General features: G+C 45.4%; 1 protein-coding gene across 1 annotated transcript in view; it reads right to left on the reverse strand.

Annotated features, from left to right (window-relative positions):
• pacrg (parkin coregulated) overlaps window positions 1-23,629 on the reverse strand; it is a 277,008-nt gene that overhangs the window by 223,516 nt on the left and 29,863 nt on the right. The window contains 1 exon segment of the mRNA NM_001141061.1: window positions 6,343-6,477. Within this exon segment, the coding sequence (NP_001134533.1) occupies window positions 6,343-6,477 (135 nt within the window).

Consider the following 23,629-nt stretch of genomic DNA (forward strand, 5'->3'; position numbering starts at 1 on the left):
GGTGCTGAGGGGAGAACAGGGTGGTGGAGAGTAGCTGGGGCAGGTGGAAGAGCACGTCTCTCCCAATTCTCCAGGCGTGCCAACACTTGATCCATCGCAGTCCCCAAGCGATGAAGGACGTTGGCGTGTTGGCTAACTTGTTCTTCTACGGACGGGGCTGGTGCTTCAGCTCCAATTTGTAAGTCACTCTGGATAAGAGCGTCTGCTAAATGACGTAAATGTATTTTAACTTAATATAATACATAAATACCTGTACCTGGCGACCGTTCGCCCCACCCCCTCGGGAGAGGAGAGGGTGAGTGCCCTCGTCTCTTGTCTCACGGGTAGAGCCCTGGAGTGGGCCAACGCCGTCTGGGAGGGCCCAGATTCAGCCATGGACGACTACCCGGAGATCACCTGCCGTTTCCAGGCTGTATTCGATCATCCACCGGAGGGTAAAGCGCCGGGTGAGCGACTGTTCCACCTGAGACAGGAGACGAGGAGCGCACAGAACTTCGCATTGGAGTTCCGGATCCTAGCCGCTGGAGCGGGATGGAACGAGAGGGCCCTTATTGACCATTATCGTTGTAGCCTGAGGGAGGACGTCCGCCGGGAGCTGGCATGTCGGGACACTACAAACACCCTGGACCAGCTTATCGATCTGTCCATCAGACTGGACAAACCTGCTGGCTGCCCACGTGGGCGTTCTCCTCGGGCCCTTTTCGTTCCACCTCCCAGTCTTCCTGATCCAACGCCCATAGAGATAGGAGGGGCTGCAGCTAGGAGGCCCGGAGGGGGGGGGGTCTCTCCTGTGCCCACTGTGGTCGCAGAGGGCACACTGCCGACCGGTGCTGGAGAGGCTCACCCGGGAGTTCAGAGGGCAGGCAGAGTACCACGTCGACACCCCAGGTGAGTCAGCACCATTCTCACCCAGAGCCCCCTGTTGGCCACATGCATGTCTTAGTGTCTTTTCCTGAGTTTTCTCCGCACTCCCAGTATAAGGCGCTAGTCGATTCAGGCGCGGCTGGGAGTTTTGTGGACCGTGGGGTCGCCCATAAGTTAGGGATTCCCCTTATCCAGTTGGACCAACCCTTCCCCGTGCACGCCCTAGACAGTCGACCACTTGGGTCGGGCCTGGTTAGGGAGGCTACTGCGCCACTGGTTATGGTGATGCGGGGGGGTCATGAGGAGCGTATCAGCCTCTTCATCATTGACTCCCCAGCATTTCCGGTGGTACTGGGTATTCCCTGGCTAGCCACTCACAATCCCAAAATAAGGGGTGGTCGAGTGAGTGCTCGGGCAGGTGTATAGGGGTTTCCATCGGTGCTACTACGGTAGAGAGTCCAGACCAAGTCTCTACCGTGCACATTCCCTCAGAGTATGCCGATTTGGCTATCGCCTTCAGTAAAACGAAGGCGACTCAATTCCACCTCATCAACGAGGAGATTGTGCGATAAACCTCCAGGTTAACGCTGCATATCCCAGGAGTCACGTGTATCCTCTGTCTCAGGAGGAGACAGTGGCTATGGAGACATACGTCACTGAGTCCTTGAGGCAGGGATACATTCGGCCATCCAAATCACCTGTCTCCTCAAGCTTCTTTTTTGTGAAGACGAAGGATGGAGGTTTGCGTCTGTGCATTGATTATAGAGGTCTAAATGCCATTACGGTGGGTTTCAGTTACCCATTACCTCTCATCGCTATGGCGGTGGAGTCATTTCACGGGGCGCGCTTCTTTACAAAGCGTACAATCTGAGCGCATACAATCTGGTGCGTATCGAAGATGGGGACGAGTGGAAAACTGCATTTAGTACTACATCTGGCCATTATGAGTACCTCGTCATGCCATATGGGTTAAAAAATGCTACAGCCGTCTTCCCGGAGAATCTCATCCACAAAGGATTGGTAAAGTGCTTGGGCGACTGGTGGAGCATGACTTGTATGTCAAGGCTGAGAAGTGTGAGTTCTCCAAACGAGCCGTCTCATTTCTGGGGTATCGCATTTCCAGATTCGGGGTGGTGATGGAATGTGACCGCATTTCGGCCGTGCGTAATTGGCCGACTCCGACCACGGTTAAGGAGGATCAGCGGTTCTTAGGGTTTGCCAATTACTAACGGAGGTTTATCCGGGGTTTTGGTTAAGTGGCGGCTCCCATTACCTCACTGATGAAGGGGGGCCCGGTGCGGCTGCAGTGGTTCCACAGCCTCCATCCGGATCGCCCTGCGCCTCGCCCTCCGGGTCGTCCTTGAGGCCGGAGTCGGTGCACTGCGTGAGCCGCGCGTCAGGGGGGGGGTACTGTCACAACGTCCACAGGTGGCGCCTCTCCCCGTTCGGGCGGCGCTCGGCGGTCGTCGTCGCCGGCCTACTAGCTGCCACTGATTTCCTTTTCTGTTTTCGTTTAGTAATGTCTGGTTAGGGTAGCACCTGTTTTGTGTTTAGTAATTAGTGGGGTATTTAGTCTGTCTGTTTCGTGTCTGCTATTGTAGGTTGGGGGATTTTCTTTTCTATCCATTTATATTTTAAGCGTTTGGGCGTTAGGGTTGCTGGGCTGCGTCCCAATATATTTCAGAAGACTGTGTTAGTCTTCCTTTATTGGAATATTTTTCCCTGCCTTTTTGGCTTGTTATTTTTGGACTGGTTTTTCCTTCATTAAAATAACTACGTGTTTCACGTACCTGAGTCTCCTGCGCCTGACTTCACCCCTCCTGTAGAACTATTAAGTGACAACCGTTCCGTATTTTATCTAACGGGTGGCATCCCTAAGTCTAAATATTTCTGTTACATTGCACAACCTTCAATGTTATGTCATAATTACGTAAAATTCTGGCAAATTAGTTCGCAACGAGCGAGGCGGCCCAAACTGTTGCATATACCCTAACTCTGCGTGCAATGAACGCAAGAGAACTGACACAATTTCACCTGGTTAATATTGCCTGCTAGCCTGGATTTCTTTTAGCAAAATACGCAGGTTTAAAAATATATACTTCTGTGTATTGATTTTAAGAAAGGCATTGGTGTTTATGGTTAGGTACAGTCGTGCAACAATTGTGCTTTTTTCGCAAATGCGCTTTTGTTAAATCATCCCCCGTTTGGCGAAGTTGCCTGTCTTTGTTAGGAAGAAATAGTATTCACACAGTTCGCAACGAGCCAGGCGGCCCAAACTGCTGCATATACCCTGACTCTGTTGCAGAGGTGACATTGATGTTTATGGTTAGGTACACGTTGGAGCAACGACAGTCCTTTTTCGCGAATGCGCACCGCATCGATTATATGCAACGCAGGACAGGCTAGATAAACTAGTAATATCATCAACCATGTGTAGTTAAGTATTGATTGTTTTTTATAAGATAAGTTTAATGCTAGCTAGCAACTTACCTTGGCTTCTTACTGCATTCGCGTAACAGGCAGGCTCCTCGTGGAGTGCAATGTAAAGCAGGTGGTTAGAGCATTGGACTAGTTAATTAACTGTAAGGTTGCAAGATTGAATCCCCAAGCTGACAAGGTAAAAATCTTTCGTTCTGCCCCTGAACAAGGCAGTTAACCCACCGTTCCTAGGCCGTCATTGAAAATAAGAATGTTCTTAACTGACTTGCCTAGTTAAAAAAATAAAATAATAATACAAATAAAAAAAGGCAAATCGGTGGCAAAAAATACCAATTACCGATTGTTATGAAAACTTGAAATCGGCCCTAATTACCCGTAGGAGTCCTTTTGGTAGGCCATCATTGTAAATACGAATTTGTTCTTAACTGACTTGCTTAGTTAAATAAAGGTTAAATAAAAAATATAGTGCAAAACTTGAAGAACTCGTGTTTGTCTCTGTGAAGTTACATTTTGTTGTTGCTCACCAGCGAGCTCTGAAGAAGAAACAATGTAGCATAACACCATTGCTCGCAAACTGCACAGATGTAAGATTTGTTTAAATAGGAGCACTAGTCCTCTTACATTTTTATTCCAGGTTGCATATCAAAATATTTCAAGGCATATCGAACGGTCTGCCCTTCCCATAACTTTCACGCCAAGCATAGGGTAGCTATACTGAAATGGGAAAATAATGTACCTGTGAAAAAACTATGAACTAGCTCCCCTATTTAGTTCATGTATTACATTAATGGTGACCACAGCCCTTCCGAAAAAAACATTTCAATTGTATTTAATGCTCCATGTATTCAATGTATTCGACTTCAAATTTGGCTCCTAGTGTGGCAAGTTCGGGGGTATTGTGACGCATCTGACAGTTCCTTCTTTGTATGTTCCTAGACTAGCGGGAGTCGGTATGGTCTCTTTCTCTCTCTTTCTCTCTCTCTCACACCTGCCCCTCCCCCATCCTTGTGCTAAAACAAACAGTGCGCAGCTCACCGGCTCTCTCGAGTCGCACGACCAAGTCTCCATTGAATTTAACAAAAACAAAGGTTTTCTTTAAAACATGTATTTCAACAATCCGGATATCCGAAAAAATATCATGATATTATTTGAATACTGAAATCATTTCCAATGCCCATCCGTATGATGAAGTAGAGTGGGAGAGGTGGGGGATTGTGAAAGACATGAGAGACTGACTCCATAGAAGAGGAGGAAGAGCCATGCGCTGCTGCTCCCTACCGCACAGACAGGGGGATGACTGGAGAAGAGCAGAGAAAAGAAAAGGGGAGGGGAGCAAGGGAGGCTTTCTACCCTAAGTGTGGTGCTGCAGGGGGGTGGTGACAAACACACATACTGAATAGGACACCACTGAGATTCGTTTGATTGACTTATTGGAGTAAACATGCTGTTTGTGGCTATTTCACGGTCAATTTAAGAGGCATTCCATCATGAGGACATTTACCACTCTCCTGCTCCCTCTCTCGCGCACACGTAAACACACACACAGAGCCAGCAGGGACTGTGAACTCTTGACCTCAGGCACACACACTCCTCCTCTACACACACAAACACAATAAACACACACTCGGATTGTGCATTCAGGCCAAATTAAATCAACACAATTTAGTTGTTTTCTTTTCCTGCTATTTCCTGTTTTCTTTTTTCTTCCTATAGCCAACTCTCCAGCCAAGATTGGTCCAGAGCCCCAGCCTTGAACCTCTGCCCCAGTGCAACCACACAGTGGCCCCTGCGCTCGCTCCAATCATCGACTAGGCCCCCACTTTCACTATCCCCTATCAAACCATTACACTGCCCGGCATCTACTCTATTTGAAGTGATTTTAAAAGTAGAGGAGAGGATGAAAACGCTGGGGGTGAATTCATCCGGAATTATGAAAAACATCTACCAAAACAGATGCGTGGTGGATTGCATGCTAGTTTAGAACACAAACACATGCTTGACTAGGCTCCCTGCAGTATGCTATACACACATGAACAGTCATCCCTCCAAGATGTTTCACACAGTGGGGGAGTAATGAAGTAGTCTGACCGGGAGAATTAGGAGAAATCGGTTACACGTGTGCATGGGTGAAATCAATAACCATAACAGCTGCACAATTTTATACACCAATTCCCGATTTGCTGAGAGCTTTTTCATAAGAGCACAAAGAAAGCCATTATTGGGGTAAAAGCGCACCATCCACCACACAGTATTCATTTGAACACTGTACATTAATAATTCATGCAGATGCTTTCACAATGTTTGCACCTGGAGACAGGAAAGAGTGTGTCACCTCTCTCTTTGAAGGAGGAAGAAAAATACTATTTTCTTTGATTCATTTAGCCTTGCTTACGTTTGTAAATGTCCTTAAGTGCGGTGGGTGGTGACGACTCCGACTCAGAAGTTGTGGAATATCTCGCAGCGCTGTGAGGTTATAATAAAACAGCGTGGTTAATAAAAGGAGGAGCAATCTCACTGCTGGGCTAACTGATGTGTCGAACGCTGCACAATTGAGTCTTTCTGACTGCAGCAGGTACAAATTCCGACATAGACGTAGAAAGACTGAGACAGGTCTGTCTGGACTATTGTCCTCACAGGCAATATCCGAGGACAATCAGAACATTGATCTTGACCTACCATGACATCATGTGTACATTGCAAATGTTCCATTGTGTTTCACAATGGATGATAACATCGCAAATGACACCGACACATATCACATATCATGTAGAGCATTGACAGCATAATAACATACTACAGCACCAGTGTTTCCATGTGAACAACACTGTGTGGCCTCCTACATTAAGGTGGTGTGTGAGTACACTGCTGAGAGTTTAGGCTGAGAGTAAAGGTAGATCCCTCTAATGATGAATATGATGAATTGCATACAGTATTGTACAGCATAGGGGTAATTCACCTCATTCACTAATTTCTACTGCAGCCTCCACATATTGCACAATGTCAACAGACTGCTCTAGTGAATGCTTGGCAGTATCCTACCTTCCATGCGATGCGATTGCCCTTGGTGTCATGCTCCAGAGCGATGGGGAAGTCTCCTCGCTCGTAGAACTTGCGGAACGCCGTGGGCTTGGCCGGCCTCTCCCGGAAGGCCCCTGCTGCCGGCGGTCCTACCACCTAGAGAGAAAGAGGAAGAGAGAGAGATAATCCTGTTTATAGAAACCAGAATTGACAGTTGTGTTTCTCAAATCCAGAATGGAATCATTGTAGTGGGGGCCTTTTTTAAACGTAATTCTCTGAGACACTTCTGCCTTGCTCCCTCCACTCAGGGCTGGCTAAACACAGCCTGTCTGCCACGTAGCCCGAGGCTCTGCCAGTGGCATTGTTATTACCATGTTACTGTTCCTGTATATTGGATATGTAGCGCCAGGCTGCGAATGAATTGGACTCCTGTCGTCATTGTTGTTGTTATTGTGGTGGATGTCACTCCATAGATCTGACTCAAAGTCAATGAATGCTAGCCTTAGATTACATCACTGACTAGCGTAACAGCTGCAAACCACTTTGATGATGCAGCAGAGATAGGCCTGGTAGTTGAATCGTTTTGGGGGTAGGGTCGTTTTTCATCCCAGCTCAAATTGAATCCGGTAATGAATGACAGAGTTGTCGTGCCAATCAGTCCCCGTGTTGAGTCCCTCGTCCCTCGCCATCTGTGGGGCCCGACGACATGACTGGCAGATGTATCACTGTCATTAATCCTTAGATTACCACCCATTGAGAAACAACGTCTCAGTGCTGGACTACAGTGTCATGGGACTACAGTGTAACATGAATACAGTGCCAGACAGTGACAAGACTGCGGTTCCATTGAGAAACAACATCGTGGGACTACAGTGTAATATGACTACATTGCCATACAGTGACAAGACTGTGGTTCCTTAGAGATAGAGCCACACATCAAACGCTATACACAATACACATGGGAGAAACTTTCTTAGAGGTAGCATGCTGAGTGGTTAATAAAGTAGTAGCCTACTAGGGCCTGAAGTAAGTTATGAGTGAGTTTAGACTATTAAAAGGCACCCTATGGCGTCCCGGTGGACCCACAGCATCTAATGCACAATGGGATTGCAGAGGCATAAAATAAATCTGTTTGGTGGCGTTTGTTTACTTTTAGGCGAGGGAATGCTGAATGAATAACATTCATAGCTGGTCCCATCAGATAACATGGCACACGTTAGCCCTATGCTAACCTCACCAGGTGGCAGTGATTATATCTTGGAACAAATGCTTCATCGGCTTATCAGAGACCTTAGACTTTATATCCACCAACCAATGGCATTTCTTAAAATAGGTAAACCCTGACCACTAGAGGGATATTTTAAACCTACAAATTCAAGGTTAAGTTTTGTTCCGTTGGTCTGTAACAAAATGTTGTGTACCAACCAATATTGCATTGATGCATCCTTGAGTAGGATACTAGCTACTACTATCGTGATACATTTTAACATTTTCGCATATATGACTAACTTCCACGCCTTTGTTTATCTGTTTCACACACATCAATATATATAAATTAGGTCCTTACAACATCTACGTTTAGCGTACATTGTAAAAAAGAACGCACTATTAGCCGTTGTAAAATGCATAGAATTGCAGGAAATTAGCTTGAAAACTGCAACACTTTCTCTCTGCTCCACGGCATAATATGTAGAATTGTGTCACGTCCTGACCATTGTAAGAGGTCATTTGCCATAGTGGAGTGGTCAGGGCGTGACAGGTGGTTGTTTTGGGTGGTTTTGGAGTTTTCTGTTTCTAGGATCGTGCTAGAATTCTATTTCTATGTTTCGTTTTCCATGTTTTGGCCGGGTATGGCTTCCAATCAGAGGCAGGTGTCTTTCGTTGTCTCTGATTGGAAGCGATACTTAGGCAGCCTGTTTTCCTTTGGGGTTTGTGGGTAGTTGTTTCCGTTTAGTCTAGTGTACCTGACGGGACTGTTGTTGGTCGTTTTGTTGTTAAAGTGTATTCATTAAAGACAAAGAATGAGCACTATACACGCTGCGCCTTGGTCTCCATTCAACGACCCCTATGACAAACTACAGGAAATGTGCTTTAAAACTGCAAAAACTTCTCTCAGCTCCATGCACAAATTTGTAGAATTACAGGAAATTGGTTTAACATTTTTTAAATGTCTCTGTAACGCCAAGATGACGTGCCCACTACCTAAGCCCTTTTTGATCCAGAAAAAAACCTGTTCTGTAAACGTTGTACTGCTCATCCTCCTCGAGTCAAATAACGCATATGTGGCAAAGCAGATGATTATAAAACTGTTTAGAAAATGTTGTAGGCCACCATCTTGGTGTACACATCAATGTAATATAGCCTATGCACTATGATTATTAGGCAATAGCAGTGTGTTTTTGTGCAAGGCTGAAAGAGGTAGCTCCCTAATTAAATTAATTCTTAATCTTTATTTTGAAGTTGTTGGCTATAGGCTACGTCTGTCTTCAACACAGTAATACAATACATGTAAATCTACATTTTTCCAAAGGGGAAGGGGAACTCATGTGAGATTCAAACCCTTGCCACAATCTGCAACAATTACATAGACACTTTAGACAGAGAGAAATTTGACCAGTCAGTCAAATACACGTGATAGTTGCTTTGATGATCCGAACATGATGTTGGACTGGTATATTAAGGACGCTTCCATGAACAAGTTTTGAAACACGTCCGATTGGCTAATAATTGGCTAATGCAGAACTTGTTCCAGGGCATAATTCACTGCCACCTGGTGAGGTTAGCATAGGGCTTACATGTGGCATTTTATTTACATTTTCGTCATTTAGCAGACACTCTTATCCAGAGCAACTTACAGTAGTGAATACATACATTTCATGCATTTTTTTCGTACTGGACCCCTGTGGGAATTGAACAATTTTAGCAACCAGGAAATCGGAAAGCGATTTCTACATGTTGGACACTTGCCAAAGTCTGCTATTGTTGGTTGTGCTCGAGGACGAGATGCCCACGCCTGATGAAAGAGAGGGAGGGTGCAACTTTCCTATTTGACAACAAAACATTTTGGGCTGCATTTTCAGAATGGTATTTTGTATGGGCCCAAAATGGTTTTTTTGGCGCAGAAAAAGTGGGAAACACTATCATTCCACTACATTACAAAGATATGACATAATGCTCCTTTAATAGGCTACAGGAGAGTGTAAACAAGCAAAACAACTATGACTAACCCTGCATTTAAAAGCTCAAGAAAAATTATAATCTGAATGAAGGTCATTTGCAGGGTAGACTAGTTTTGCATTATCCATCACAAATGATATTCCGGTCAAAATGTTGCATGCCTGAATGTCCCTGCAATGTTTTAATGCTCCTCTTTTTTTTCCCACAGCCCTACTGTAGTATACCTTGGTTAACGTAGTATAGTATATCATTAAAACAGTGTTTTGCTCTTTATATGACTAAAAGCCTTTGAGTCTGAGATACATTCACCACAGTGCAGTTTGAGCCTTTTTTTGAGGTTACAAAGTGAATGCAAAGCCTTCCGTCTTCCTCCCTCCACAGAAGTTCCCTCCGCCACGGAGGAAAAAAGGAAGACTTTTAGCAGACACTCTTATCCAGAGCGACTTACAGGAGCAATTGGGGTTGTGTCTTGCTAGTCGGCTCGGGGATTCAAACCAGCAACCTTTCAGTTACTGGCCCATGGCTCTTAGCCGCTAGGCTACCTACCGGCCCATCGGTGATGCTCCTGCTGCCTGGAGCAACAAAAGCCTTCACATCCAGGTAGCACTGCTCTGCCGGCAGCTAAAAATAGCCATGGAGAAAATGAACTCCAGACTGCATTGACTGGGCCAGGCGGCTTTTATGGTCAGAAGTGATGACACCGCAGTCGATTCCATCTCGCGCGCCACACTGTACCCTTCAGTGAACTCCCCTCTCCTTTCAACTGTCATCAGCATCCAACCCCCATTCCCCCTTCCAGAACCAAACTAATCTTTTTTCTGGCCACAACGAAAACACAACACACAGACTCTAAGAACCTTTCTCCCTTCTCCCCCACTTCCCCCCTCGTTCCTCGGCTGCACTGTACCTCGGGGGCTTTGACTGTAATAGGAATCGTGGCGCTCTGAGATTATCACTTGCCGACTTCCTGATGTGATCCGGGAGTCGGCTACCGATTGGGATTCATGGCTTTCTGCTTAAGCTCCCAACATGAAAGTGCTGCGAGAGATCAAAAGCCATGATGTAGGAGGTGTGAGCACAGTGGCTCGGTGCTAATTTCCTGTCCTAGATGGGAGGCGGGAAGTGACTGGCCATTTGCTGGAAACACCTGCTAATTCTGTTTCTGTGCAGGGTATGTTCTTTGCACATTGAGCAGTATTTTTTCCGTTAGATCTGATTTAATATTATGTGTCTTGAATGTCTCTCTCTTCAACCTTAATCTTCTCTCACCCCCTGTGCATCTCAGTCCTTCCACTCAGTTCATGGTGTAAGAGGCCGAAGAGGTGGTAATTGAAATGCTAATAACTTCATGCTGGGCGGTGCAGTGCTCTGCAATATCAATCTGACCCCTCCCCTGCTAAAAATACAGAATGTGAGAGATAAATGCACGCTCACACACACAGACGCAGACACACACCAGGGGTCGGTGCATTAGCATTTTCAAAACGCAGACCATAAAAAAATATGCGTTTGAAACTGTTTCACCTGCGTTTTATATTGAAAGGCAACAATGTTTTTTTGCAGCTAAAAATAGCCATGGCTAAAATTAACTCCAGACTGGTCAGAAGTGATGACACCGCAGTCGATTCCACCTCGCACACCACACTGTACCCTTCACCGAACTCCCCTCTCCTTTCAACTGTCATCAGCAACCAACCCCCATTCCCCCTTCTTCCAGACCTAAACTAATATTATTTTCTGGCCCACCACAAAAACACTAGACATGCCATCGGGGGTCTCTTCACAGTCCCCAAATCCAGAACAAATTCAAGGCAACACAGAGTATTATATAGAGCCACGATCACATGGAACTCCCTTCCTTCTGAAATTACTCAAGCAAAGAGCAATATTAGCTTTTTAAAAATAAATAAAACAACACAACGCCTCCCCTATCTAACCTAGTTAATGTTTTTATATGTATGTAACTTGTAAAGTATTTTTGTCTGTAAGGTCTTTTTCGTTATGTGTCGGATCCCAGGAAGACTAGCTGTCGCCATTGGCGTCGGCTAATAGGGATTCTAATAAACCTCCCCACAAAAAAAAACAGCACAGACTCTGAGACCCGTTATCCCTTCTCCCCCACTTCCCCCCTCGTTCCTCGGCTGCACTGTACCTCGGGGGCTTTGACTGGAGTAGGAATCATGGCGCTCTGAAATTATCACCTGCTGACTTCCTGATGTGATCCGGGAGCCCGATTGGGATTCATGACGTTCCTGCCTAAGCCCCCAACGTGAAAGTGCAGTGATATAGCAGAAGCCGTGATGTAGGTGTGAGCACTGTGGCTCGGTGCTAATTTCCTGTCCTGGATGGGAGGTGACTGGCCATTTGCTGGAGCATGTTCTTTTTTCCTTTAGATCTTCTTTAATATTACATGTCTTAAATGTCTCTCTCTCCCCCCTGTGCATCTCACTCCATCTCCTCAGTTCATGGTGTGAGAGGTGGTCATTGAAATGCTAATAATATATGCCATTTAGCAGACGCTTTTATCCAAAGCAACTTAGTCACGCGGGCATACATTATACGTAAGGGTGGTCCCGGGAATCAAACCCCCTACCTTGGCATTACAAGTGCCATGCTCTACCAACTGAGCTACAAAGAACTGCAATAGCTTGATGCTGGGCAGTGCAGTGCTCTAACAATCTGCTAAAAATACAGAACGAGAGTGAGACGCGCGCTCACACACACACAAACACGCACACACACACACCAGCGTTAGCATTTTCAAAATGCAGACCATAGAAAAATATCAGTTACATCTGCTATCCAACGCATCAAGAGATTACACAGACATTTTTAAGCCTAAACATTGCACATTAATTATACTACAATGATGGCATAGCCTAAATAAAAATTCAGATAATACTTTTATTTCCCTTTTGACCCACATTTTAATCGCATACACATTCAGGGAAAATCCAGAATATCAAAAGTGGGCGCAGCGGTCTAGGGCAATGCATCGCAGTGCTTGAGGCATCACTACAGAGCTGGCCGCATCAGGGAAACCCATGAGGCGACGTACAATTGGCCCAGCATCATCCGGGTTAGGGGAGGGTTTGGATGTCCTTTTCCCATCGCACTCTCGCGACTCCTGTGGCGGGCCGGGCGCATGCTCACTGACCCGGTCGCCAGTTGTGCTGCTGGCTTCCGGGTTCAGCGAGCAATACGGCTTGGCAGAGTCGTGTTTCGGAGGACGCATGGCTCTCGAGTTGCACGATGAGACAAGACTGTAACTACCAATTGGATATCACAAAATTGGGGAGAAAAAGGGGTAGAAAGTAAATCCAAATAAAATCAAATAAATTATCAATAGTGTCACACCAGCAGGAACCAATGGGATTCTCAAGGAGGGAGTTCCTGTAGATGTTGCGCCCATAAGCAGGAACCAATGGGATGTTCGAGGGGGGGTGTTCATGCAGATGTTGAGCCCACATGCAGGAACCAATGGCATACTTGAGGGAGGCGTTCTTGCAGATGCAGGAATGCCCACATGCAGGAACGTCCCAAATTGCGTCCCACAATCACAAACTATTGGAAAATTACATTGTTTTCATCAGAAGACAACAGAATTGCAACGCTATTTGGTTAGCAACCACAGATAAGTAAAAGCTTACAGCTTACAATGAAAGAGCAAGGTATTGCTTGCAAACAAGATGCATGGCCATCAGATTTCTTATGTTTACCATCGAAAGAATGTAGCCAGAATGAAGTTCATCTTGCAAATTTAACTTGCTAAAACAACCGGAGAAAAGTAACCATTGCCTCGTCCTCTCTGCCACCAGTCAGAGTGCTGTCTGCTGATCAAATGCTAGTTCGTGAATGTGGGAATTTGATTGGTCTGATGACGAGAGCAAAGATTTCGTCATCCGAGTGGAGAAGTCTAACTGAAGCACAAAATTTGTCGGAAGCGGAGCAGAAGTTAGAATGAGAAGCCTTTTAGAGCTACGTTTACAAATGCAACGTTAACGCGGCCCTGACACACAAACACACACACACAGACTTACACACAATATCCTGCCCTCAGTGGTGGTCGTAAGCTGAGCCTCTGAGGCAGAGTATTAAACTTGAAGTAGCTTCGTAACACTATTAAACCGGAATTGTCAGGTTCTCTGCCACTGGTGCACATAAGGGAGTAATAACAAGGCGCCGGCGGTCAGATGCACTCCAGGCTGTCATTTCTTTCAAGACCCTTCTCATTTTGTCTGCTATCCTTTTTTCCCTCTAATGCCCGTGTCCACTCCTTTCCTTCCGTGAACGGCATCCTACAACCTCAACTTAGCTTCCCCCTTGGAAGTTGCATGGTTGAGCCCCCTGTGGAGGTGATTGGCCTAGCCAGCAGCGGACGAGACCTATGCTACTGTCATTTATAAGGTGTCATCCTGTGGAACAAAGATGCCCGCTCTAACCTTATTAGTATGGCGCATCCATGTGCTGCTGACACAGGGGCAGCGGAATAGGGAAGGGGAGAGAGAGAGATGGGGGAGGGAGAGAGAGAGACAGGAGCTGCGGCTCATCAATTCTGAGAGTGAGTTCGCCGTGGCGACGGTGGTGCGGCTTGTAGGTGATCCATCAACCTGCCTGGGCCTCCAGCTCTCCCCGCCGGCGCCCCAAAACGCCTCTGAAAGTCATTGATGGATGTTTGGTGAGGGGCCGTCAATTCACTGTCAGCTCAGGTAGAGCCCGCACTCTCATTTATATGTTTTATATCTCTCTCCTGCTTCGCTCATTCTCCTTCTCTTTTTGGGGGTAAAATTGCATTTTGCATTTGCCGGGGAATGAGGGTGCCACTGCTACATGAGGCAGCGAGGGGAGTTGCTGGAAAAGGAAGGCACTGCACACTTGCTTGCTTGCTCTCTCTCTCTTCCTCTCTCTCTCTTTCTCTTGCTCTGTATTTCTCTCCTTTCTCGGTTGAGGGGTTATTGAAATCTACCGCGATGCAAAAGGCGGCCTTTTTCTTTCCGGGCGCGAGCGAGTGAGTCGGTGGGTGAGTCACAGAGGAGAGGATGGTGGAGAGAGACAAATGGAGCCTCTTCTGATAAGGTCAGGCTGCACATCACTGCCGCAGGCAACAAAATTAGCTCTCTTTATTTATGGGGCACTTGCCCAGTCGAACAATATGCACTTGCCAGAGATGTGTCATCTCTCCGACGAGATTTAAAAGAATTCACGAATAAAAACGAACAGAGGCACCTAGACCGGTTTCTCTTTTCTTTCACATCCTCTTATCCAAACAATGAATATGTCACTTGTTTGGCTTACTCATTTACTCTCTATGAAACTGCAGGGTGAAATAGTCTGAGTACGTAGTTACTATTAGCTGAAAAAATCCTTAGTTCCATTAGTAATTGTGCATATCTTTTTCATGACCAAACAGACAGGCTAGTCAGCTGGAGTGGAATCAGTGGGTAAATCAATTTCATTGTGTGAAGAAAATTACTGGGAGATGGCTCTTTTGTTAAAGACAAGGTCAGAAGACAGAAAATGATAGTGGAATGCTCCAGTCGACAGGGAAATTGAAGGCTAAAATGTAGGCTAGTACAGTCTGCGTTCCTGCTTACAAAGTCACTGAGGCACTTTGTGATTGTCATTGTGTCATAACAATGAGGGCATACACGTTTGTGGGAGGTATTGTCTGTAATGAAAAATTACAAGTTATGGGCAAAGACAACAACTAGCACAGCATTGGCAGTCACCTTTCAGAACAAAGACAAAGGGATGAAAGGATAAGGAAAAAGCATTCAACGATGGGAGGGATAGGATAACATTTTAGAAACGTACATTCTTGAAGCTTTTAAAAAGCTGTAATTTATTTTCTGTTTACCTCAGCGAGTGTATTGTCATTCAGATCAGAAAACAGTGGAGCTGGAGAGCAGGTGAATGAATACCCCTCAAAGCTGGTTACGTTTCCAGTGGGCAGCCCACTTATCTGCCGGGCTGCCTGGCCTCTGCTCACTGCTTCACAGACGAGAGAGGCCTATTTGGTGATTCATGTCGGAAAACCGCAGTTGTGATCGCTCAAAATGAATCATATTGCATGGCTAAGAGTTCCACTCCTACCCACTCCTACTTGTCAAGTGATTCCTAAGGACCCATATGCACTGGATGAATCAGGGAGGCAAACACTGGCACACAACATTGCATAAATAGGCCTAGGCATGCAACACATATTCAAACTATATCCTGAAAACATAGCCCACACCGCACAAATAGGCTACACACACTATGCTTTTGTTATTCCTGTTACTCTGTAATGGTATTTGTATGAAACAGAGGAGTGCAAGCCAGGTGAGCAGGGAGTTCATTGATCAGTGACTCACTACTTCAGTGGCAGTTTAAAAATAAACGACCTCAAGGCCCTGTTAAACGGGTCTGCGCGGCTGTTAATGCACACAGTGGTGGAACACCTCCTCAGAGCCTCTCTGCAAGCAGGCTTCTTAAGAGTGCTGGGCACGCACCCGAGCCACGCTTTACTTTTACGGACCTAATCAGTGACGACGCCTGAAGGCATTAAAACACTGGGCCAGGCCATCAAATTAATGACACACACAAGGAAAATAACACCCGCCGCTGGTAGAGAAGACTAACATCTGAAAGATTTAATTTGCTAAGTTCCTTAGTTCCTCAATCAACTTTTCATAACTACCTGCTTTTAAGGCAGATCTTTTTTTTTGGTGTGTATTACAGTGTATTCAAGCTGTACACTGCTTTGCCATAGCATGCATGGGTGTATAAAAAAACAATTGCCTAGCTAAGACTAAATACTGTACAGTTATCTGATTGAGGCATTATTCACAACCAAACAAACGATTTCTGTCAAAACATGAGCTTCAGGACAATGTACGTAGTCCATGTGAAGTTCATGGCTTGGTCTATTGTGTTTTATGCTAGCTTAGCGAGATCTCTGAGCATAGCATATCCATCAAATATTTATTTATTTTATTTAACCTTTATTTAACTAGGCAAGTCAGTTAAGAACAAATTCTTATTTACTGCCCTATGGGACTCCCAATCACATCCGGTTGTGATACAGCCTGGAATCGAACCAGGGTATGTAGTGACGCCTCTAGCAGATGCAGTGCCTTAGACCGCTGTGTCACTCGGGAGCCCATCACTAAGCCCTGTCCTCCTGCACCACCACCTCCCAAGGGACAGAATCTTTGAAGGTGTCCAGTCCAGGTTTCATCATACATCCCATTCCTGCCTCCCACCATTATCCCCCACACTGTGACCCACCCATCCAGCCACCCAGGCGGGCAGGCAGGTGAATGAACCCCCGCGTCAGGCCCGGAAGGAGCCATCAATACAGTGTGCTCTGGATGTGATGTGGCAGGCTGACAGAGATGAGGTGAGGTCCTTGCTGAGTGTCCACAGGGGAGCAATGCTGACAGACTGAGGGTAGGGAGGGGGCATCGATTTCAGAGCAAGAGTCCCGGCTGAGAGATGAGAAAGGGACAGATCTGTCCTCAAACACCCATCCTCTGAGATGTCCCTCCATCCTCCCCATTCCATCACGCTCTGATTGCTGTGGCGTCACAGGTAACCCAGATACAGACAGGTCCCCAAGGAGAAGAAAGCTGAGGAAGATAAGGTCCTCTACACCAGGGTTTTCCTAACTTTTTCACATGGGGCCCATTTCCAGCATAGGGGAACATCCCCGCGCCGCCCCTGCACTCGCGTGCACATGCCACGCGAGTGCAGGGTACCGAGTCAGTGTGCGGGGGTACAGGTTAGAGGTCATTTGTACATGTAGGTGGGGTGAAGTGACTATGCATAGATAATAAAAATAGAATAGCAGCAGCGTACAAAAGAAGGGGGGTGTCAATGTAAATAGTCCGGTGGCCATCTGATTAATTGTTCAGCAGTCTTATGGCTTGGGGGTAGAAGCTGTCAAGGAACCTTTTGGTCCTAGACTTGGCGCTCCAGTACCGCTTGCCGTGCGGTAGCAGAGAAAACAGTCTATGACTTGGGTGACTTAAGTTTCTAACAATTGTATGGGCTTTCCTCTGAAAAACAAATGATTGTCCCACTAAGCTCAAACCAGATGGGATGGCGTATCGCTGCAGAATGCTGTGGTAGCCATGCTGGTTAAGTGTGCCTTGAATTCTAAATAAATCACAGAGAGTGTCCCCAGCATAGCGCACACAACACCATCACACCTCCTCCTCCATGATTCACGGTGGGAACAACACATGCGGAGATCATCTGTTCACCTACTCTTCGTCTCACAAAGACACAGTGGTTGGACTCATCAGACCAAATGACAGATTTCCACCGGTCTAATGTCCATTGCTCATGTTTTTTTGTCCCAAGCAAGTCTCTTCTTCTTATGGGTGTCCTTTAGTAGTGGTTTCAATTGTAGTGATTCACACAGTCTCCTCTGAACAGTTGATGATGAGATGTGTCTGTTACTTGAACTCTGTGAAGCATTTATTTGGGCTGCTTTCTGAGGCTGGTAACTCTAATGAACTTATCCTCTGCAGCAGAGGTAACTCTGGGTCTTCCATTCCTGTGGCGGTCCTCATGAGAGCCAGTTTCATCATAGCGCTTGATAGTTTTTGTGACTGCACTTGAAGAAGCTTTCAAAGTTCTTGACATTTTCCGGATTGACTGACCTTCATGTCTTAAAGTAATGATGGATTGTCGTTTCTCTTTGCTTATTTGAGCTGTTCTTGCCATAATATGGACTTTGTCTTCTACCAGGGCTATCTTCTGTATACAACCCCTACCTTGTAACAACATAACTGACTGGCTCAAACGCATTAAGAAGGAAAGAAATTCCACAAATTAACTTTTAACAAGGCACACCTGTTAATTGAAATGCATTCCAGGTGACTACCTCGTGAAGCTGGTTGAGAGAATGCCAAGAGTGCGCAAAGCTGTCATCAAGGCAAATGATGGCTACTTTGAAGAATCTCATATTTTGATTTGTAAAATATATTTAGATTTGTTTAACACTTTTTTTGGTTACTACATGGATCCATGTGTTATTTCATAGTTTTGATGTCTTCACTATTATTCTACGATGTAGAAAATAGTAAAAATAAAGAAAAACCCTGGAATGAGTAGGTGTGTCCAAACTTTTGGCTGGTACTGTAAATATATTTAAAAATTTGGGGAGGACCTCCACGCAACCCCCCCCCCAACCCCTAGTTGGGGTGCGCCCCACAGTTTGGGAACCACTGCTCTGGCATATCTCCATGTTTAACCTGGTTAAAAGGGGATATTGTTAAAATCCCCTATCTTGGCCCAGTATGTTAATTATGGCACATGAGAATAGTGGAAACTGACTTTTGGATCTCTCCAATGTCTGGAATTTATAATGGCAGTCATAATATTAGTCCAGCTAGAGAATTGAATCAAAAGCAAGCCATTCATCAAAGGATGAGGCTGGGGAGATCTGCTAACAGAAGAGACACAGTATGTACAGAGATACACTGCATTGTCGGGAGCGTGACCTTTAAATATATTAACTAGGATGTTACCCTTTACATAGCCGTCTCTATGGACTGCTTTAAGCTAAACCCAAAAGATTGAATATGAAATTTTGCTTAATGTCCTAAAAGTTGAATGCTCAACAAATCTGAAAGAGGGCTTGTAACTGGAGCTGCAACAACCAGCAGCGAGATCCATGAAAATTAGGTCAGCCACTGAGTCTCCCCGCAGGGATAATGCCTTGAATGATAGTCCAGTCTCTGGATTAGCAAAAGTGAGCCTCTGAGCAAAAGAAGAAAACACTTTCCTCCCCTCAATTCCTTCAAAACAGGCAACTTCTCCTCAGCTCATATCTCAAATGGAGCTTCAGGTCTTTCAGGTATGCTGGTTTCAGGATGCTAGCTGCGGGAGGCAAACGCAGGATCAACAAACAAATCAGGCCGAGGCAGAACAGGCTCTTTCGGGCCGACCTCCCCCTGCTCTGCACTGATTTATTCACACGAGGCGGGAAAGAGGCGTACGCTGCTGAAAGTCATCTGATTCCTGTGGAGGTTGGGGGAGGTTGTTCGGCAGCCCCCCATCCCCTTTCTGTGGTGGTGCTGCGTTCAGAGTGCAGACGACGCTACAACAATGAAACAGGTGTCTCTGCTATTATATTGTACACAAGGCCTCCTGGGCCACATCTTCAATCCCAAATCCCTGCTAACAGACATCAATCACGCTCAAAGAATTAGCAGTGTCAGTCTCCCCTGTGGCTTCAATTTCTATGTCACTCAAGAGTTCAGAGCTGGTATCGAGGCAAACGTTGCACAGTTTTTTCTCTCCACTTCTCTAGCTGTTGTGCTACCGTAAAACAATCTTGGCCTTACAAGTGCTAAGACGAATCTGAGGTAATTTACTGTGCCGGAATAGCAGACCTCAGCACCTTGCAGGCGCCTAATGTCCAGCCCACTATTACCCTGGCTGTCACACTCTTTGGCATAGTAGGCCAACACATCAGCAGACGATTATAAAAGAGGCCAAAAACGTACACTAGAAATTGCCAAGCAATGGTGTCGGAATAAGAAGTGGAAAGTTAAGTCACAGTGTTGAACTGTTAGGCTATAAGCTGAAGTCAAAGGAAGATGGCCTTCAAAAAGACATCCAGAGTTGGACCGACAAGCCCAAGTGTGTTTTGGGGAAGAGGCCAAAGGTTATATTGCTTTCCCGCCGTCTCTCCTTCCATTCACTTTGTTCTTCTCCATCCTGAGAGTGAGAACAGGTGTCATGAGCGGGTCGACCGTCCTCCTGCCGTGCACTGATCAAACTCTCGTTAGTGGAATTTGTTTGGTGTTTCCCCGACAATGAGAGTTGGTGGCTGAAGCAGAGTGGATGTGACAGGGATCTTCTTGATAGTGCCTGGGTACATCTGTCTGTTTCCCTGCCTTCGGTGCCTTCAGTTCCCTGTCAGTTGCAAGCGTAACTTTGACTTGGAGCACTTTGACTCAGCTGGATGTCAGGCAGGCAGTTAACAGCATAATCCTCTGTGGAATTGCAGTAGAGCTCATGCAAGCTCATGGAGGCTTTCAAGTATATTTTACTTGGGGTGCATGTCACCTGCAAATCATAAAACAAAACAATACAAACGAAAGAGACAGCTTTGCTTTCCTTGTGAAGCACAAAAGTAATCAACAAAGCTGTAAAACAACGATTGCTTTCAATATAATATATTTGCTCCTGTCTTTGAGGGATTAGGGACAATTCATTTTAGGCTAATGCGAGTCAGCTAAATTCAAAAGGTCAGATCAACATTATTGCTTTGCGATTTTTTTAAAAGATGTTCAAAACAGCTTGATGAACAAATGCCTTCATTGGCCATATTGGATTGTGACAACATTGTCAGATACATTGATTTTCTATCCCTGGATTTCATTATGTTGATGTATTCAGTATGCAATCTGCCACGCATGCCCTGAGAGTGCAGTGCATGACACATGCCTTAGATTAGATTGCTGAGGTGGGCTGCTTCTCCTCTAGCAAGGGCAGTGATTCTTATGGGAGTTGAGATGAGGGGGGGATGGTTGATTTGTACCGAGTGTTCTTTTGAATGCTCGACCGATATCCATTGAAATCCAATTGATGCATTCAATGATTTACTTTTCTTTATCCAGACAAGATGCATTACAGTGTCACATTTCATTTTGATTTCAACCTTTTTCTTCTTTCCTTCAGGAAAACAGAGAAGTGTGGACACTTTGCAGTGTCTGGTAACTGACAGATAATCGAGTGACCAAGTAATAAGTCATTTTGATGTTCTCCCAATACTAAGCCCAACAGGTTTAAATAAGTCATGTTATCTCATGATGGACACAGGTTTATCGATTCCGTTTCACTAACCATCATTGACAAAGAGATATCATCTTTTCCAGCTATTTGCTCGGAATACAACAATCAAACAATCTCTAGGCCTCAGGCTAGGATATATTATGTGATTCTAACTTTGCCAGAAATATTTATTTTGATGAAGTAGCCTAAATCTTAAAAAAAATACATCTTGAATAAACATTGTACGATGTTGTAGAGTTGGACATCCAACATATAAGGCTATGTAAATAATGTCAAAAGAGGATAGGCTAAATCGCAGATATTCAACACACAACATAACATCAACTCCTTGATTTAATTGTTGAATAAACTAGCCTAATTGCATTGTATGCTATTATTAGCAGAGTATTCAGCTTACAAGGACCACTCAATTCAGACAACCTGACTCATCATACTACTTAGCCTCAGTGACACCACTACGGGAAGAGAGGAAATAATCTGTTACAACAAGCCTATTCACATTCTTCATCTTTTACACTGCACGCTCATTGTTAATGGAGAATGGTTCTTGAAATGGAGGGACATTCTGTGAAAGTGATAGGCCTACAGTCTCTACCTGGCTTTGTTGACCGGATATTGTTTATAGATGTCCTCTGTATTTCCTTATAAGATAATTAACTTCCAAGGAGAAATTATGTTTTGCAGCGGCAATAAACGTCCTCTATTAAAGCCACCTAATAAAAATTCAAGCAGGTCTTCAAGGAGGATAACAAATGGGGCAATCATAATTGTGAACCGAGACCAAGCTCCAAAAAACGTTAACACAATAGCAATGACTATAGTTCCTCATCAGGTCATATGGAATGGCTATGGCAAACATTTACCACTACCGGCTGCAGCTGCCAGACAGTCTTTGTGCACCGGAGAAAAAGGTGAAGGCGATTTCAGCAATCTCATACTTCAGAAGCCAAGCTATCCATTAATCTTTAAATGCCTATTACATGTGAAAGGAGCGATTGGTGATTAAGTCCATTAGAGCTACAAAGCACTGAGGAAAAAATACAGCCAAATCATGGAGGCCTAAAAGGGAGTGTGTGTGTATACTGCTGTATGTGTGCGTCGAGATAGTCTAGCAAATGTTTTTTTAACGAATTCATGGTTTAATGTTGCTTTTTCAAATTTGAGAAGGAGGCTAACATGAAGAGAAATGTTAGCAGAATAATGCAAGCGATAACATTTTTAAGTCAGCCGGTGTCCGGCCAAGGACCTTCTGTCCCAGTGATTGATCTAGCCTGTGCACTAGTCTGAGGACGCAGGCCTCCGGCACCAATTGCCAATAACACGTTACTTACCATGACCCAGTTCTCCGTCAAACATCAGTTACCACAGCCACAAAGTCACAACTTCCGGACTTGTCTCCATGCTGCTGTGCTGTTTGTTGCTACTTGGCTACCTGCCAAACTTTCATTTTTTCATCCCTCTACCTTTTTTATTAAACTTTTTCACAGCGGACACTTTATCTGGACATGGTTCTACAGGACCTCCACCAGCCAAAAAAGCTAAGTAGTAACATTAACACTATGCCATTTAATTGCAGTCGTTGTACTCATAATATACAGGAGAACTATCGCCTTATGGTGAGGATAGCCGTGTTGAAAGCCCAGCTTCAGATGCAACCGTTAACGCAAGGGCAATACATTTGATTGATTGATTGATTGACAGGCAGTTACCAGAATGGATTTCAAGAGTTAATAAGATGAGGTGAGTCTGGCCGAGGGGGGAGAGAGATGCCGGAGGGATGCAGCATTAGACTGCGCTCCATATCACAGCCTGGTGGCAGCCATTGCTCCAGCGGCTCAGGAGACGTTAGCGGAGTGGCGCGGCGGGGATGATGGATCGGAACCGAGTGGCGGACGGGGGCCCAGAGTGAGGACCATGACATCCATCGGGCTCGCTCGGCTTCCCGCACTCCAACCCCCCATCGCCACCACCCACACAGGATAGACCTATTTATTTATCACGCAGAGCAAATTATGAGCTCCCTTGTCAGGGAAATGTGTTTGGAGCGACAAGAAGAGAGAGTGAGAGAGATGGAGGGAGGAAAAATAGAGAGGGACGACTAGAGAGAGGAAGAGTAGCCTAGACATCAGAGAGGCACCTGCTTAAGAGAGTAATGATGATATGGGGGAGGAATGAGAAATGGAGGTCACGTCAGTACTGTCGAGTCTCCATCTCTTTTCCCAGGAGGGAGCAAAGCGGACTGTCTGGTCGGGCAGGCAGCTCAATGCTAATCCTGGATGCGAAGCGGTAAATGAGGTCTGTACAGCACTCTATCAGTGCTCACCACAGCAATCTACAG

Source organism: Salmo salar, chromosome ssa09 (assembly GCF_905237065.1).
Source record: "Salmo salar chromosome ssa09, Ssal_v3.1, whole genome shotgun sequence".
In the NCBI taxonomy this organism is placed as follows: domain Eukaryota; kingdom Metazoa; phylum Chordata; class Actinopteri; order Salmoniformes; family Salmonidae; genus Salmo; species Salmo salar.